The 16,589-nt window shown below is 47.5% G+C and overlaps 1 protein-coding gene across 1 annotated transcript in view; it reads right to left on the minus strand.

Moving 5' to 3' along the window:
* Positions 1-16,589, minus strand: part of FAH (fumarylacetoacetate hydrolase) — a 47,942-nt gene that overhangs the window by 30,753 nt on the left and 600 nt on the right. The window contains exons 2-4 of the mRNA XM_075535341.1: positions 11,709-11,819; positions 8,546-8,667; positions 8,013-8,062 (exon numbers count right to left, since the gene is read on the minus strand). Coding sequence (XP_075391456.1) covers positions 8,013-8,062; positions 8,546-8,667; positions 11,709-11,819 — 283 coding nt within the window. The remainder of the gene's footprint in view (positions 1-8,012; positions 8,063-8,545; positions 8,668-11,708; positions 11,820-16,589) is intronic.

The raw sequence follows: 16,589 nt of genomic DNA on the forward strand, positions 1-16,589 counted from the left end.
CTGCCAGTGGAGTGCGGCTTTCACTGCCATCTATAGGCTTCTGCAAACCGAGTGCACAACTTAAGCTCTAATGCCATTCCCTCCTCTGGTCTTGGATTTAATTTATTTCCAATCCTTGGATTATACAGGCTGGCATACTTCTTCCTTATGGACTTGCCTGATACCTCACTTTAGATGGCTGCTTGTTTTAAGACAAGCCTTTAAGACCTCGAACACTATTCTTTCTGATTGCCAGGCATCATCTGATTTCTTCACCACACTTTGCTAGAGCACCCATCTCTCCAGTGATCTCTTGAAAGGCAAGCATTGAGTAGGGTCTCATCAAAAGAACTAACTGTTCTCAAGTACAAACTCAAAATCCATTCAAATATCTTTGCCCATCTGTGTTCCTAGTTCCCTTTAGAGACATCTTTATCATTTTATTGGAGAACATTACAAGTCATCCCCAATGGGCATATGATTATTTTATCACTAGTCCCATTAAGTTAGCCAATGTTAAAGAATTTTAAATACTGTTGACAAAAGAAAAGTATGCATGCATAGAACAGATTTTTAGAGTAAAATACACGGATAGTTGAACTTACACAGATTAAAAACTTAAGTGATGGCCTGCTATTTACGCAAACAATGAGAGCTGGAGGTAGGACAAAACTTCCAATGATGCTCACTCACAAAGGCAGAGCTGGGTCTGCTGGAGCAAAGAGAGTATGGAAATGGCACATAAGTGATGGTGTTGAGTTGTCCGATTTTAGGCCCCCTCGAATCAAGAGATTTGAACCAACATCCAAATCTAGTCTTGAGACAGTTGCCATTTGCCTCTTCTCACACTACGGTGTCTCAGCCCTAAGTCCCAGGGAGTATTCCGAGTCCTTTAAGCTGCGACAGGTGGGTTTAAGGTAAAGTCCCGTTTCATAGGGTTTATAAGTCATGGTAAGCGTTTTTCCCGATGGCAGCTTGCCCCACTGGGTTTACCCACCAACAGAAGTGAAATCACTTTCTCCAAGACAGAAATACCCTACCGCACACCTACCTCTGGACTTGAATTTCCATTAAAGTTCACTAAGCACCTTTAGGAGTGTCTGTTGATTCGGGATGAGCATAGAGCAATGTTATATGACAGACACTGATTCGTCTTCTCCCCCTCCCCTCAGCATGAGAAAATGACTACAGCTGAGGTGAAGCCTCCTCTGTTGAAATGTTCCGTTTTTTTAAAATATGTACAAATAAGGGGGTGTTAAGTGACCTACGAGCATTCAGCAGGCACACCACCACATTCCTTGGGAAACTGGATTAGAAGATTACATAACCTGAGAACAAAATGCTTGCCTTTGGTTTGGTGTTGATTCTTAGAGTAGTGGTCTCATGCAGGGTTTGTCCTTTTGTGACTGACTAACTTTGCTTGGGATAATGGTTTGCAGGCCCATCCTTGTCATGAGATGCTTTGTGGTTTCATCGCTATTTTTTAGGGATGCATAGTATTCCATTGTGTAGATATATCAGTTTATTTATCCAAGATTCTGCTGGTGGGTGTTTGGGCTGCTTCCAGCTTTTTGCTACTTTGAAATTTGCTTCAATGAGCATGGGACAGCATTTGTCTGTTCACGTCATGTCTCTTAATTCTTTGGGACATTGAACCAGCAGAAGTATTGCTGGATCATAAGGCATTTCTATTCCCAGTTTTTTAATAACACCATATTGATTTCCACAATGGCTATATATATTTACAACCCTACCAGCACTACATAAGAGTTGCGATCTTTCTCTACATGCTTTCCAGCCTTCGTTGTTCTCTGTTTTTTGTTTGTTTTTCATTGGGTTGTAATTGTGGGCATAAGGTGATAGCTCATCATTGTTTTGTTTTACAATTCCTAAATAGCTAATGATCATGAACATTTTTTCCGTGTGTTTGTTAGCCACTGAGTATCATTTCTGGTGAACTGTCTTGCCCACTTTATAATTGGATTGTTTGTTTGTTTTTCTTATTGAGGAGTTGCAGAATTCTATAGAGTTTAGTAATTAGTCCCTTGTCCGTGATGCCATTACTAGAGATTCGTCCCCAGTCAGTGGGTTCTCTTTTGATTTGCATAGGGTTTTATCTTTACTAGGTGGCCACAGTCACCTATTTTGTCCTCTCCTGTGTGACCTTCCCTTTTTATATTTGGAAGTCTGTGCATGCTCTGCGATGCAGCCCTTAGGTGTGCCCCAACTTTTTCACCCATGGTCCTCATGGCTATGGGATTGACATTTAGGTCTCTGATCCGATTTGAGTTCGTTTCTGTGCATGGGCAAGGGATGGGTCCTGTTTCATTCTTCTGCAAGTGCATTCCAATTTTAACAGTCCCATTTGTTGAAGAGGCTCTCTTTCTCTCTATTTTTTGGGGGGCTTTTTGTAAAAAAATCAGTTGCATATAGGTGGATGCATTTATTTCTTGGGTTTCCATTCTGTTTCTTTGGCCTATGTATCTATCACTGTACCAGTGCCAACATGTTTTGACGCCAATGGCTGTGTGATAGGTTTTGAGGTCAGGTAATATGAGTCCTCCTGCATGATTTTGCAAGGAATTCTTTGCTTTTTCTAAGTCTCTTCTCTCTCACACGAAGTTTGTAATTAGTTTTCTATTTCTTTAAAGAATAAGGTTAGAATATGATTAGAATTGCATTGTATTTATAGATTGCTTTGGGCAGTAATGACATTTTCACAATATTAAGTCTTCCAATTAAGGAACATGGAATATTCTTCCATTTGTATAGGTCTCTTTTAGTTTCTTGTGTAGGTCTCTAGTGTCCTGTAGTTTTCTTTGTGCACGTCTTCTATTTCTTTGGTTAGTTTTATTCCTAAGTATTTTATCTTTTGTGTGTTATTATTTAAATAGTATTATTGTCTGATGTCTTTTTCAGAGCTCTCGTTGCTGGTACACAAGAATCCAATTGATTTCTTCTTTTTAATCTTGTACCCTATTACTTTACCAAATCCCTCAATTTCTTCCAACAATCACTTTATGAAATCTTACGGGCTTCTACACATAAAATCATATCATCTGCAAATAGTGTTTCATTTCTTCATTGCCCAATTATATCTCCCTTATCTTTCAATTCCATTTCCCCCCATGAACATGTAGGTAGAGACTAGCAAGCACAAACGAGGGGAAAACAGAATTACACCAAGATCTCCAAGTGTGTCAATAGACCAGGGTCTTCCCCAGAGTTGACAGAGACCCTTCCTTACAGTCAATGCCTTGAATTTGGACTTGTAAGCTCCTAAACTGTGGGGCAAGGGATTTCTGTTCTTTAAAGGCTGCCACATGAACCCTAAGATAGCACCTGTCTGGGGAATGCTTGGACATAAAGGCATGTGCATCATAATTTGCTTTCCTCTCTACTCTGTGGCCTAGCCAGGCCTCGTGCTGCTGAGCTCTCCCTCGGTGCCAAGAACAGGTCCTGCACTTTGCTAGTGCCCAGTAAGAGTGCATGCGGGTGGTTTTCAAGCTGTGGGCACCTGGCTCTCAAACCCAAACCACCAAACCAGGCATCATTCAGTCAATTCTAACTCAAGGCAGCCCCACATGTGCCAGAGTAGAATGGATCCACAGGGTTTTTCAATGGAGTTTGGGGAAATAAATCACCAGACCTCTCTGAAATGCCTCTGGGCAGACTCACATCTCCAACAGCAGTTAGCAACTGAATACATTGTTGTGTCATCCAGAGACGCCCACGTATCTCCTCAAACTGCAGGCCAGAGACGCCCACGTATCTCCTCAAACTGCAGGAGGAGCCCTTTGTATAGTTTACAAACCATTTCTCTTTCTGATGCTGGTAACTTTATTACTAGAATCCACAGGGAAAGCCTGTTGGGACAATTTGCTCACTTACTAGTCTAACTCTCCTTTAAACAAAAGCTAGTTGAGTAGAACAACCTAGACCAGAAAGGGATTCGGTGAAGGATGAGGAGAGAAAGGAAAGTAGGGACAATTAGAGCAGAGCAGTAGAGTCCTGATTCATGATTCCCTACACCTATTCCAAAGAATAGAAATAACAACTGAGATATTTTCCAAAAGAGTAAATGCATAACAAGGAAACCAGAAGCAAGGACTACCAGCCCTTCACAAATTACAAGGAAGCCCTGAGAGACAATTGGTTTGCCCAATAACTAGTCTGCCCAAAATTGCCACAGCCCCAAACAAATGAGCGAAAGGAGGACTGAGAGAACAGCTGAGCGGGCTCAGGTGAGTCGGGCCCTGGCTCCGCCCCTCCCCTTTCCCCAGCTTGTTCCGAGCAGCAGGCAATGGAGGCTTTTCTCCAGCCTGGAGAGCTGGGCTAGAGGCCGGAAACTGCCTCTGCAAGTTGGCAGTCCTTAGGAAAAACAGGGAGCAAGTCCACAGGTAGAAAGCAAAATACTAGAGCTCCCAGCAGGAAGTAAGCCCTGGGTCTCTTCCTGAGACCTCCTTAGAGGAAAAGCTACACCATAGAGAGGTAACAGGGGATGTTTGTACCTAAATAAAGAGGCGCATACAAATCAGAACCTACCAAGCATCCAGGAAAATCTTCACCATGGAAGACTGTCAATTCCATAACATCGTCCCCAAAGACAATGCTCTGCTTCCTCCTGTGGTGAGGAGCCACTGGGGTGTTAATAGCCTGCAAGCAGCAATTGGTCCAACGAGACCGAAGAAGAATGAAGACAAAGGGGGCACATGAAGCAATCATTCCAGTGGATTAAGGGACCGAGCAAACTTCATCTTCCATGGCCCTGAGACCAGAACATGAGGGTGGTTAGCTACCACCAACCAACTCCTCTGAAACGTGCTACAGCAGAAGGCTCTAGATAGAGTGGGAGAAAGATGTGTGTCAGGGGGAGGGCGGGGAGAACCTCAAAGTCATCCAATAAACCTCAAACAGACTTACTGTGGGATAGAGATTTGTGAAACCCTCAAAATGATGGCCTTGAGTTGCCCTTCAGGTCTGAAAATGAACTCATTCTTGTGGCTCAAACTTCAGCCACACAATAGGCAGGTCCAGGCGAGGAACAATAACACTAGTGAGACACACAGATTAGAATAATCAACCCTTTGAGATCAAAAGAGCAGCATTTACCCAGGAATAATGTTCAGAAGAGTTCAGACGGAAGGAAGAATGGCAACAAGAAACACAAGGAGGAAGTGAGGCAGTGACGTCACATTGCGGTGGTTGCAACCGACGGATTGACACAAAATGGCTTGTGGAATGACTTGTGGTATGACTTGTGGAATAGAAGACCAGTTTGCTCTGTACGCCTTCACCCAGCTCCCAATAATAAGTTATATATAGAGAGAATTCCAAGTGCAAAACTAAAGAATATATCGGAAAGTACAGTGGAATTATTATGAAAGTTCATACTCACTGCCATGAAGACAAGGTCAACTCATAACGACCCTATAGGTTGGAACCTATTACTAATTATATCATTTCACAAAGCTTGAGAACCCCAATTAATTCTGATTGACATGAGTATATTTTAAAATGCATTGAAAATTTTGTTTGCATTGAAAATTTTCAAGTGTATTAAAAAATATATCACTAGGAGGGGAAAAAATAACCTTAGAACTCACTGCCATTGAGTGAATGCTGACTCATAGCGACCCCCTGTGGGCTTCCGAGACTGTAACTGCTTACAGGAGTAGAAACCCGGTCTCTCTCCCTGGGAGCTGGTGGTGGTTTCGAACTGCTGACCATGCAAATCACAACCCAAAACATGTAACAAATACACTAATAGGGCTCCATAGGAAAAAAACCAACAAGGTGCTAATTCAACACATAGAACTGACCCCCAAAGAAACGAAATTAATAGAGAAGTTAGCAGGAGACTTAAGCATACCTTAAAAGCTTGTAATAACATTAACAAGGTACATTGTATGTGAAGATAAAGCAAGTTATACATGTAAAAATGTAACTTTGCATCTGGAAAATTCAAATGACTAGAATGTCCCCATCTCTGACCCACAGTGGGTCCCCCTGGGCTCCTGTCTGTCCTCCCTTCTCCCTGGGGCAAGATCTCCTCTGTTTCCTGCCACTTGACATACTGGGTCGTGGTCTTAGAATGTACGGCATATAAGGCACAGAAAATGATTCACAGGTACTTACAGAAAAGAAAAGTATCCAATAGTCCAGCTCTTCTTTTAAAAACAGAAACACAAAAGTGAGTGAGCTTGATTTCATAAAACCGAGTCTGAGGAGCAGAAAAGGCCTGGCTTACACCTATACTTTCAAGTCAATATTATCTCATTTCTACCAAGGGATATCTGCAGGCAGTGAAACAATTTGTCCAATCTGTGTTTGAATTCTGACTCTGCCATCTCCCTCTTGAGTGTGTGTGTGTGTGTGTGTGTGTAAGCTCGGGCAGCCCCTTTTCTTCTCTGGGCCTCAGTTTCTCCAAATGTCAAATGGGAAGTAATGGTAATCATCGGGATACTGTGACTCTAAAAGAAATAAGGGAGCTTATTTCTTCTCAGAGTGCCTGGCACACGGTGGGCCTTCTCCGACCTCTACTGGGTATCACGGTTGTCCTGGTGTGGCAATTGCAATTCAATTGCTTACTAGAGAAGCTCAGAGTAGAGCTAGAGACTGGGTCTTTCCTAGAAAAGAAACACCAGAGTGTGCGGTGTAAACAGCAGAGTACCCTACGGGGATCACTGCAGCACGTGCTGTAGAATAACAAGGCGCTGCATTCTGCAACAAGATCAACTCCCCTTCCAGAGAAGAGCACAAGACAGACTCAGCAAGGTGATGCACAACACTCAGGCCACATTTAAAGCTTTTCCTTCTCATTAGCTGTCCAATATGTATTCATATATGTGTGTGTGTCTATGCGCAAGTCTACAATATCACTACCGTACGAACTACACAGACTTGTCTATCTATATTGCAAGTCTACAATATCACTACCGTACGAACTACACAGACTTGTCTATCTATATTAGAAAGAGTTAGAGGTGATAGAGGAAGGAAGAACTGAGAGAAAGGAAATAAAGGGAAACTCCTTCTAGAAATGAATGGGTGCTGAGTGACACAAGGGAAGCAACTTATCCTACGCAGGTTTCGCTGTGCGGTCCCAGGGTGGCACAAACAGTGCCGGCTCCACTATAGCCCAAAGCTTGGAGGTGTGAAGCCATCCGGAGGTGCCACGGAAGAAAGGTCTGGTGCTCTACACCTATAAGATTACAACCAAGGAAGCGCCGTGGAATTCAGCTGTCACATGGGAGGCCTACAGGACTTGCATCCCTTTGATGACGGCAGGTTTGGTTTCAGTCATATGCTTCTCAGCATAGTAGTTCAACTCTCTGTAATCTTCGAATCCTTAGGTGAAGGTCATGTCTAGCCCTCTTTTAGAAGTGGATTACCTTCATGTGACACTTCCTTGGGCTGATCTCGGACCTGAGCCACAGACAGCAGGCAGAGGCAGTTGGAAGGGCTTCCAGGGCTCAGGCTGTGGGGACACTGAGCTCAGCCAGCCTGGTCCTGAGGGAACTGGCAGGGCCCCCAACTGCTCAGCATGCCTGGCACAAACTCAAGAGGCAAGGCTTCCTCCCAGAGCTGGTGGACCCGGATGGAGGCCTTCAACTTCTGCCTTTGACAGATCAGCTTCAGGCAGAGGCAGTCTCAACCACTCCAATTTCCCGAGTGAAACTCCAGTTACACGCCCTGTCCAATGCTTACACTGGGGCCCTCACTGCCTTCTGGCCTTGTTCCTCAAATATGCTGACTTAGGGGTTGAGTTCAGGGCACTTGCCCCATAGCCTCATGGGAAGAGAGGGTGTGATTGCTGTACAAGGAGCCACATGGCCAGGCACAAATCTGAGCAGTTTTCAAACCCTGGGGGAGAGAGCTTCGGCTTTTAAATAACCTGAGTTAATGGGGAGGGGGTAACAGCCCAGAGCCCCCATTCCCAGCCCTCCTGCCAATAGATATCAAGTGCTAAGGCATTCACTTTGGGCTCAAGTGCCTCACCAAATACGTCTCGGTATAGAGACCACACTCACCTATAGTGGCTGGAAGGTGCATCGTGGCAGAAGCCTGGGAGATGAATGCTCTGAAACACAGAAGCAGGAACTTCAGGTTCAAGCAGGTAATGAAGCAGTGTTCCTGCTCTGGTCACCCACCTGCAGGCTCAGCCCAGACCACCCCCGAATACTTCAGTGGGCGATGCTAGGCTTGACTAGAGCCACAGCGCAGCCGAACCTAGCCACACCAGGGGATGTTCACTTACTACAGCCAAGACTGCCTCTTTCTGGTTCTATGCTCCAGAGCAGGGTACAGGCTAAGTGGAGTCCTGGTCTGAAAAGGCCAAGCACACAGATGACGTGGGCAAAGGCCTGTGGAATGAATGGAAAAAGCGGACCAGCGCCCCTGACCTGGCCTTTGAGGCACAGGAGCTAGTGAGGGGCTGCAGGCAGTGGGGCCTGACTCCATAAGGCGAGGCAGCCAAGTCACAACTCAAAGCAGCACGGACCACCCCACCGCTCAGGTGAACCCCGCTGTGGCCCCCCACCCCCAATGCCCACTCGCTCCTCACCGCTTCCGAAGCTCGGTGTCATCTCTGAGCCTGGCCTGGCTGGCAGACAGCAAGCTCTGCAGCATGGCTCTTGCCTCCTTCCAGGCAGCCCGTCCCAAGCCCATGAAGCTGTTGAGGGTTGACTAGGGACCAAACAGGGAGAATGTGCAGATAAGAGAAGGCCCCAGAGGCATGTCTCCCGCCCATGGGCATCCAACTAGCCAGGGCTCCTGCCACCCATCTCCGGTTCCCTCCACCTCTCAGGACCTTAGTCCTTAGTCTTGTCACCAAGCAGAAGCAAGGCATGCCCTTTCTGTGACGGGGACCTCAGCCTCCATGGACTCACCCACAGCTGTCAAAGCCCAGGAGCTTCACCTCTAATGGCTAACCCTGTCCTCTTAGTCACCTTGACCTGCCCTAACCACACAGCAAGGAAAGCACAGGATGTCTCCCAGGGCCAGAGGCTGCTGTTCTTAGTGCCATCACACCAGTGCCAACTCATAGGGACCCGATGCGCAACAGAACACGACCCCGCGCAGTCCTGCACCAGCCCGACCACTGTTCTTACGGTGAGCCCACTGTCACAGCGACCGTGTCAGTCCACGTTGTCATGGGCCTTCTCCCTCTACTATACTATCCTTTGTCCTTCTCCAGGGACTGATCTCTTCTGGCAACTTGTCCAAAGGATGTGACACAGGTTTCATCATCTTTGCCTCTAAAGAGCATTCAGGAGGCTAAAATAGCCAAATCGGCGTCTCAGACAGGTTGATCACTCCTATGGGCCAGTCTCCTAGATGGGACAGCCAGTCATCCGTGGAAATCCTAGTGTTCACTGTGCGTCTGTGTCTCATGTGTTCCTTTCACTACTCCAAAGGGATTAGGTTTAGGACCCACTCATATAGCCTCATTAACATAACAAAACTCCCTATTTTCCAAAAAGGATCCCATCTACAGGTACAGATGACCAGGATTTCAACACAGATGTGTATTTTTTTTTCTTAGATTTTTGGGGGACCCAATTTAACCCGTGACTCCTGTGGTAGTCACCTAATCTGGTGTCAATTTAAGGATTAAGAGTGTAGGGGTGGCATCTAGGCTGTCAATCTGGAGATAGCCAATGAGATTCTGTGTGGGCATGGCCTTCTCCTTAGAATTCTGGGAAACTGGTACTTCCTTCTTGTGGGTGAGAGACACTAGCTCTCTCAGGTCACTCCCTTGGAGACTGTCTCCTGAAAAGGCAGACTTCCTGCAAGGTATCCCTGAGGAGATGCCACATGGACCTACCCTGATGCAGCCCTGGGAACTGGAACGGCCACATGGAGACCCCTGCCAGCGCTCAGATGCTTCTACCATCACTGACGTTGCAGCCACTGGCCTGCGATTGTTCTGCATTTGGCATCATTGCATGTGTTTCGTGAGTCTGAAGAGGACTTTATGGATTGGTGTTGGACATATGGGCTAATACTGAACTTATGACTTTGGACTGGACTTGGTTGGAATGTTTCCTCAATGTTCAATTGCTCTTGTATATAAATCTTTCTTATACACATATGGGTGTCCATGGATTTGTTTCTCTCGTCTACCCAGACTAACACAACTCCTATTACTCTTGGCTTGGCCTGCAGTTGAGATGGGGTACACCCTCTAGTCTGCGCAGTGGCTCCCAGCCTAACCTGATCCCCTTCATGTGACTTACAGTGTGGTTTCTTGGGGTAAATGGAGAATTCTTACTTAAAGATTACTGAGGTCCTGTTTGGAATGATGACAATGTGTTAGCTAGGACTGATGGTTGTAAGCATGATGACTAAAATTAGTATCCCTGAAGTGTACACTTAAAATGGTAGAATAAAGAGATCAGGCCTTAGGTCAGGGCTCTTAGGAGCCTGCTTTGACATGCTGGGATTCCCAAGACTCTGGTCCTTGGTCCCCGTCAGGTCTGGAGCTGAAGACACCCCTGTGTTAGAATGAGCGACTGTTTGAGATCAAAAGGGCAGCAGTCACCCAAGGACTAAGCCCAGAGGGCTAGGAAACCAGAAAGAAACAAACAGGAGACCAGGGAGGAAGTGGGACACGTGGCAGTGCATTGGCAGGACTGCAGTGGGTGAGCTGGAACAACCTGCGTGACCCAGACCCCTCAGGAATGAATGTGTTTATCGGCCAGGCTGGCACAATAAACTATAGCAGTGCATATGAATTATTGAATGTAAAACTGATGACTTGCACTGTAAACCATTACCTAACTCACATTTTAAAAGTTTTCTAAGGATCATTTTTAAACATGGGTAAGATAGTGAGTTAATAATCATATATACAAAGAGGCTTCCAAAAGCTCATGGGGGAAAAAGAACACGGAAAATTTCCACGAACGTTCTGAAGAGCCCCTCATGTTTTACCACATTTTCCCCCCAAGGAGGTGTCTTAGTCAGTCGGGTTTGACAGAACAGCATTTGTGGGTTCTACAGGTTAGACTTGCCCTTTTTGCCCATGTGGTGTTATACGATATTGCACCTCATTTCTGGTGCTCAAAGGAGGCTTACATCTGGGGTGCTAGAGGGTCATGGTGAGGACGGAATGAGGGATATGTGTGAAAAGTTTGGCACGGGGTCTGGCACGTGGTGGGTGCCCAATACACATTACTCTCCTCCAGCACCATGAAGTGAACAGATTAACCTCCACATATCTGACCCCGTGCAGGTAAGTCGATTCATGCCCATCCCACATGTGTGTGCACATCAGGCTGCCCCCTACCTGGTGGCCGGCCCTGCGAGTCATCTGTCCTCTCCTCACAGCCTATGCCTGGGGACCTGGCAGGCAGGGCTCACGGTTCCCTCTCTGAGGAACCCACACAGGCCTCAGACAGGCAGAAGCTCAAGCAGCTTAAGAAGGACATTCCCCGGGTTTGTTGCGGAGCCTCATCTCTGCAGCTGGGAATGCTAGGCTCTACAACAGAGACATTAACTCTGGAGGATTCCATTTGGTCTCAAGGAACCTGGGAGCCTACTCCGACAGGTCCCAAGGCCACCCCTGCCAGACTGGCTGTCTCAGAGTAGCCCTGGCCTATCCCAATGGAGGTTGTTGAAACTGAATGCACTCTATCAGAAATGGAGGACAATGAGCATTATCTGGAAGGCATTTGTCACAAGCGCCATCGAAATCAGACTCTGGGTATGTGGCAATGTCCTACCTGATCGAAGACATCCTGGTGTTTGGAGAGGGCAGGACCGGTGAAGAGATGCTTTATGGTGCTGAGATCCAGGATCTGGTCACCAATTGCCACGCCAATCCTCGGTCTTGGCTGGGAGGAGAGAGCCTGGTCAGCTTATTTGCATGGAGAGCTTTTCTATGTAAGAACTGCTGGCTCCCCTGGTCAATTCAACTCACTGCTATTGAGTCGATTCTGACTCCCTGGTAGCTTAATAGGTTATACATTGGTATAGTCACTGAAAAGTCAGCAGTTCAAAATCACCAGCTGCTCCTCAGGAGAAAGATGAGGCTTTCCACTTCAGTACATGGTTATAGTCTCACAAACCCACAGGGGTTCTACCCTGTCCTAGACAGTCATTGAGTGGCTCTCCTATTAATGGTCTGCAATTTGACCCTCAGCATCCAGCTCTTGCTACTTGGGCCTCAAATGAGCTGATATGGCTGTGTTTTCTGTCCTGACAGAACCTCTTGTCGTCTCTGCTTCCAGGGCAGAGTCTGCACCCAGAAGTAGGGATTAAGTCCAATGCCTGGAGCATAGGCCTCAAGAAGAAGGAGCAGGTGCCTAGTCTGCACCCCCTCATCCAGATACCAGACTAAGCAGTAGCTGCTGAGTCCATTTGAACTGATGGCGACAGAACAAAACCACGCTCCCTAGGTTTTCAATGACATCTTTCCTTCTGGGGTGCCTCCCGGAGGCGTTGAACCTTGAGCCATTTGGTGAGCAGTTGTTGGCCAGGAGTCATTCTCAGCTGAAGTTCTCCAGGCACTGTTTATCAGACTCCAGTGGTGAGGAGCTGAACTGCCTTGCAGGGTTTTCCAGCTATCATCTTTCCAGAAGAAGACTGTCCATTCATTCTCCTCCACTAGGTGGGTGAGAACGGCCAGCTTCTAGACTTGCAGTCCAGCACTCACGGATTTGCCCCACTGTGGCTCCTTAGAGATAAGGCCTACTGAGTGGCTTCATCTCCATTGGCTACTTGTTCTGGCAGGCTGAGAGGAGATGAGTTAGCCCTCTCTCCAAGCCGGTCAGCCCTTGGGGCAAAGGCATGGAGAAGGCATCCTTAGGCATAATCATCAGAAAGAATTATGAGCTCCACTGCCCAGTCCCTGAGAAATGGTGATACCTGCGATGGACAAGAAGCCTGGCCACCTGGACCTAAGTGCCGCCCACTCAGGGAGGTGCGGGGCAAAGGCCTTGGCCTGTTTCTCAGACGCTCACCCCAGACCCAGCCCAAAGCAAGATGGAGCTCCCACCGCCCAGCTCTCGTCAGAAGTGGTGGCTGCCTGGGTCCTCAGTGCAACAAAGCCAAGAAGCAACATAGTGAGAAGTCAGCGCCCTTTTGCTGCAAACTGAGGCCCAAAGAGCCACAATCCAGATCAAGAGAATGATTCCCTGTACTTCAGACCCAGGGACATCATTTCTCCTGTACCTTTCTAGAAGGGACTCACAGCTGGTATCCAGCACCCCTGAAGCCCAGACTGCGTAGTCATTCATTCACCACCCTGCCACCCTGTCCCAGTCCTCTCTGAGACTCAGCTTGTCATCTCTAGCTGGAGGGCAGTGAAGGAGGGAGACATATTTCATGTGTCCAGCTCCAAAAGAATGACAACATGTGGTCATATCTGATAGGAAGTTGTCCAAAGCAAAGTTTACCCAACTTCCTGTTTGATGTACAAAGGGGAAGACACGGGCTCGGTGGCTGACAGATGCGGATGCCAACCCCAAGTCTGCCTCTGCCTGGCGTTGAAACCCGGAGCCTCAGATCCCTGCTCTGTAAAGTGGAGGCAATAAGACAGTGGCAGGTTGGTGGTGAGGATTCGGTTAGTGAACAGATGGACACTTGCAAGGGCACACCGTTTACTGAGCATCTCCTACACACGAGCACTATCCTGAGGCTGCTGAGGCCCTGCGGAGAGAGAGGGAAACGCCTTGGTGTGTGCGCTTAAGAAGGAAAGGGAAACAGCACCGTGTCGGGACCAGCAAGGGCTGTGCGAGGACGCAGTGGGGACTCACTCTGACAGAGAAGACTCAGAGGAGATGTTTAAGCTGAGTCCTGAATGGCAAAAAGGAGCCAGTCATGTACCGAGTGGAAGGAAGCGCATTCCAAGACACAAGGAACAGCACAAGCTAAGGCTCAGAGGCAGGAAGCTGCTTTTGGCATGTTCCAGAAAATCATGGGCAGCCAGTTGCCAGGAAACAGAGGCAGGGCTGGGCTACAGGGGTGTTACAGGCCGCTTGGCAAGTCAGCTCCGCACAGATGCAGCCCCGTTTCTCAGATGCAGCGGCTTCTTAGAAGCCTCTACCCCTGCCTTCACACAGTTGTGGCCGGGTGACGTTGAGTCTATTCCGACTCAGTGACTCTATAAGAGGACAGACAGAACTGCTCCCCAGTGTTTCTGAGGCTTTACAACTTTACAGGAGCAGAAAGTCTCATCTTTCTCCACAGAGCACTCGGTGGGTTTGAACCGCTGGTCTTCAAGTTAGCAGCCCGATGCATAATCCACTTCACCACCAGGACTTTCATGGCATTACAGTTTAGGAAACCCTATCAGGCAGTTCTCCTTTGATATAAAGAGGGGCTATGGGGCGGAATGTACTTCAAGGCACACAACAACAGCCCGAGTCCAACCAGCAGCCAGGAGGAGGGTTTCGCATGTATTTGATCACCAACATCTGTCCAGGCTTCTCTAGTTCAGGCATGAGTTGGGAGTTTACCTTTCAGTTGGGAGCAGATATGCAAGCAAAACTCAGCACCAACAATTTCAGGAGACTCAACTTTCCCTACCCAAGAAACTGCTCTTTATTGATTAATTGGTGGACCCTCCTAATCAGGATCTACTTGAACTCTGAGATGGGCTAGACTCGGGATCTAGCCCAAAGTTGGGGTTTATAAAGATCTGCTTCATAAAAGGATGAACGAAATGATGGCTGGATAAACTCTCTCCTGTTCCACCCACATTACAAAGGGCTGCTATGAGTTGGAACTAATTTGGAAACAGTGGGCTAGGATTTTTGGTTTGGGCGCTAGCATCGGGGAGAGGAGAGGCAACTGCAACTAGACCAGCCTCAAGAGGCAGCCAACAGCTCTTGGAATATCCAAGCCCCACAAAGCCTGTTTGGGTGGAAGACCCGGGCCACCTTCCAGTGAGGAGGGATTCTCTAGCTGAGGGTGCCCTGTTTGCTGTCTACTGCACACCTAACAGGTCAACAGCAGGGCATGGTGTCTGAAGGCCCCCAGTCACACTCTCGGTGCCATCAAGTGCATCCTGGCTCCTAGTGACCCTAAAGGACAGAATAAAGCTGCCCCTGGGCGTTCCAAGACTGTAACTCTTCACAGGAGTAAAATGCCTCATCTTTCTCCTGTGGGGCAGTTGGTGGGGTCCAGTCGTTGACCTTACAGTTAGCAGCTCAATGCATAACCTACCACGCTGCCCGGGCTCCCTTATTGGCACACCCTCTCACGAAAAACCAAAAACCTCCCTGCCATCGAGTCCACACTGACTCACAGCGACCCTCTGGGAGGCAGAACTTCCCCCTGTGAGTGCCCGAGACTGTAACTGTAGAAACCTGGTTTCAAACCGTGGACCTTGCCTGGACCACACTCTAAGGAGCATGAACTCCAGATTCTTCTGGGAAAACAAGGCAGAGCACCTAATGGCAAGTGCCTGCCTCTTGTCAATGTTTCTTCCCCTCTCCACACGTGCTTCCAGGAAAGGCGAGGGCAAAGTTATGAAGGCACCCAGGGGGGACTCTGTCTGCAGACAGGGTAGTTGGCTAACTCGGGTTAAGGTTTAACATGTTTTGTATTTTGTCCCCGGTTGGAGGCAGGGGAGGTGGAGTGTCACCTTCTTGCACAACCATAAGTGGGCTCTCCAAAAGCCAGACACTTGGGTCCAACAACTAGCCATCGTGGACATGGGCAACTGTCAGGAGCCCCACTTAGCACACATTTCCAGAACACAGAGGTAGAAAGCCTCATCCTTCTCGTTCTTGGAGCAACTGGTGGATCCAAACTGCTGATCTTGTGGCTAATGAGTAACCAAGTATGCCACCAGGCCACCGAGATTTCACTTACTAAGTGACAATTCACTTCTACCCCAAAAGGCTTCACCCACTCCACCAACCTGAAGGAAATTCAGCTGGGGGCAAAGAAACTTGGCATCTTAGATTTTCAGCTGATGCCAAGAAATATGCATGTCCCTTGCCAAACCCCACACCTGCCTACCGCAACCAAAAAATACCAACCAAGTTTATTGTCATGGACTTGATACAGACTCATTGCTGCCCTAGAAGGCAGGGACGAACTTCCCCTGAGACTGTTACTCTTTACAGGTGTAGAAAGCCCCATCTTTCTCCCAAGCAGAGGCTGGTGGTTTCAAACTGCTGCTTTTGCGGATCATAGTCCAACGAATAACCACTATGCCACCAAAGCTGAGCAGCTAAACATGCTGGGTTTGATTAATGTTCCTGCGTTTCCAAGGTAAGGAAGGGTTAAGCAACCAGATGAAGAGTGCGCCAGCCATAACCGGGGACCTCTGAAAAAAGAAATACATTCCAACAAGCTGGCAATAGGTAAAGTGATTGGCACCGTCAAATTCTCCCAGACAAGAACAGTACTTGCTCTGTTTGTCTGGGAAAGAGCTTACATACAGGCATATCTCGGTCCATTGGACTTCACTTTATTGCTAGTTGGCAGATATGGCGTATTTGTTTGTTTGTTTTTTTATAAATTGAGGGTTTGTGGCAACCCTGGTTGGGCCAGCCAATCCACGCCATTTTCCACACTCACTTCCTGACTCTGTCACATTGCATTAACTCACGTATTTCAAACGTTTTTCATGATGCTACACAGCATCAGTA

Source organism: Tenrec ecaudatus, chromosome 17, assembly GCF_050624435.1.
Source record: "Tenrec ecaudatus isolate mTenEca1 chromosome 17, mTenEca1.hap1, whole genome shotgun sequence".
Lineage (NCBI taxonomy): Eukaryota > Metazoa > Chordata > Mammalia > Afrosoricida > Tenrecidae > Tenrec > Tenrec ecaudatus.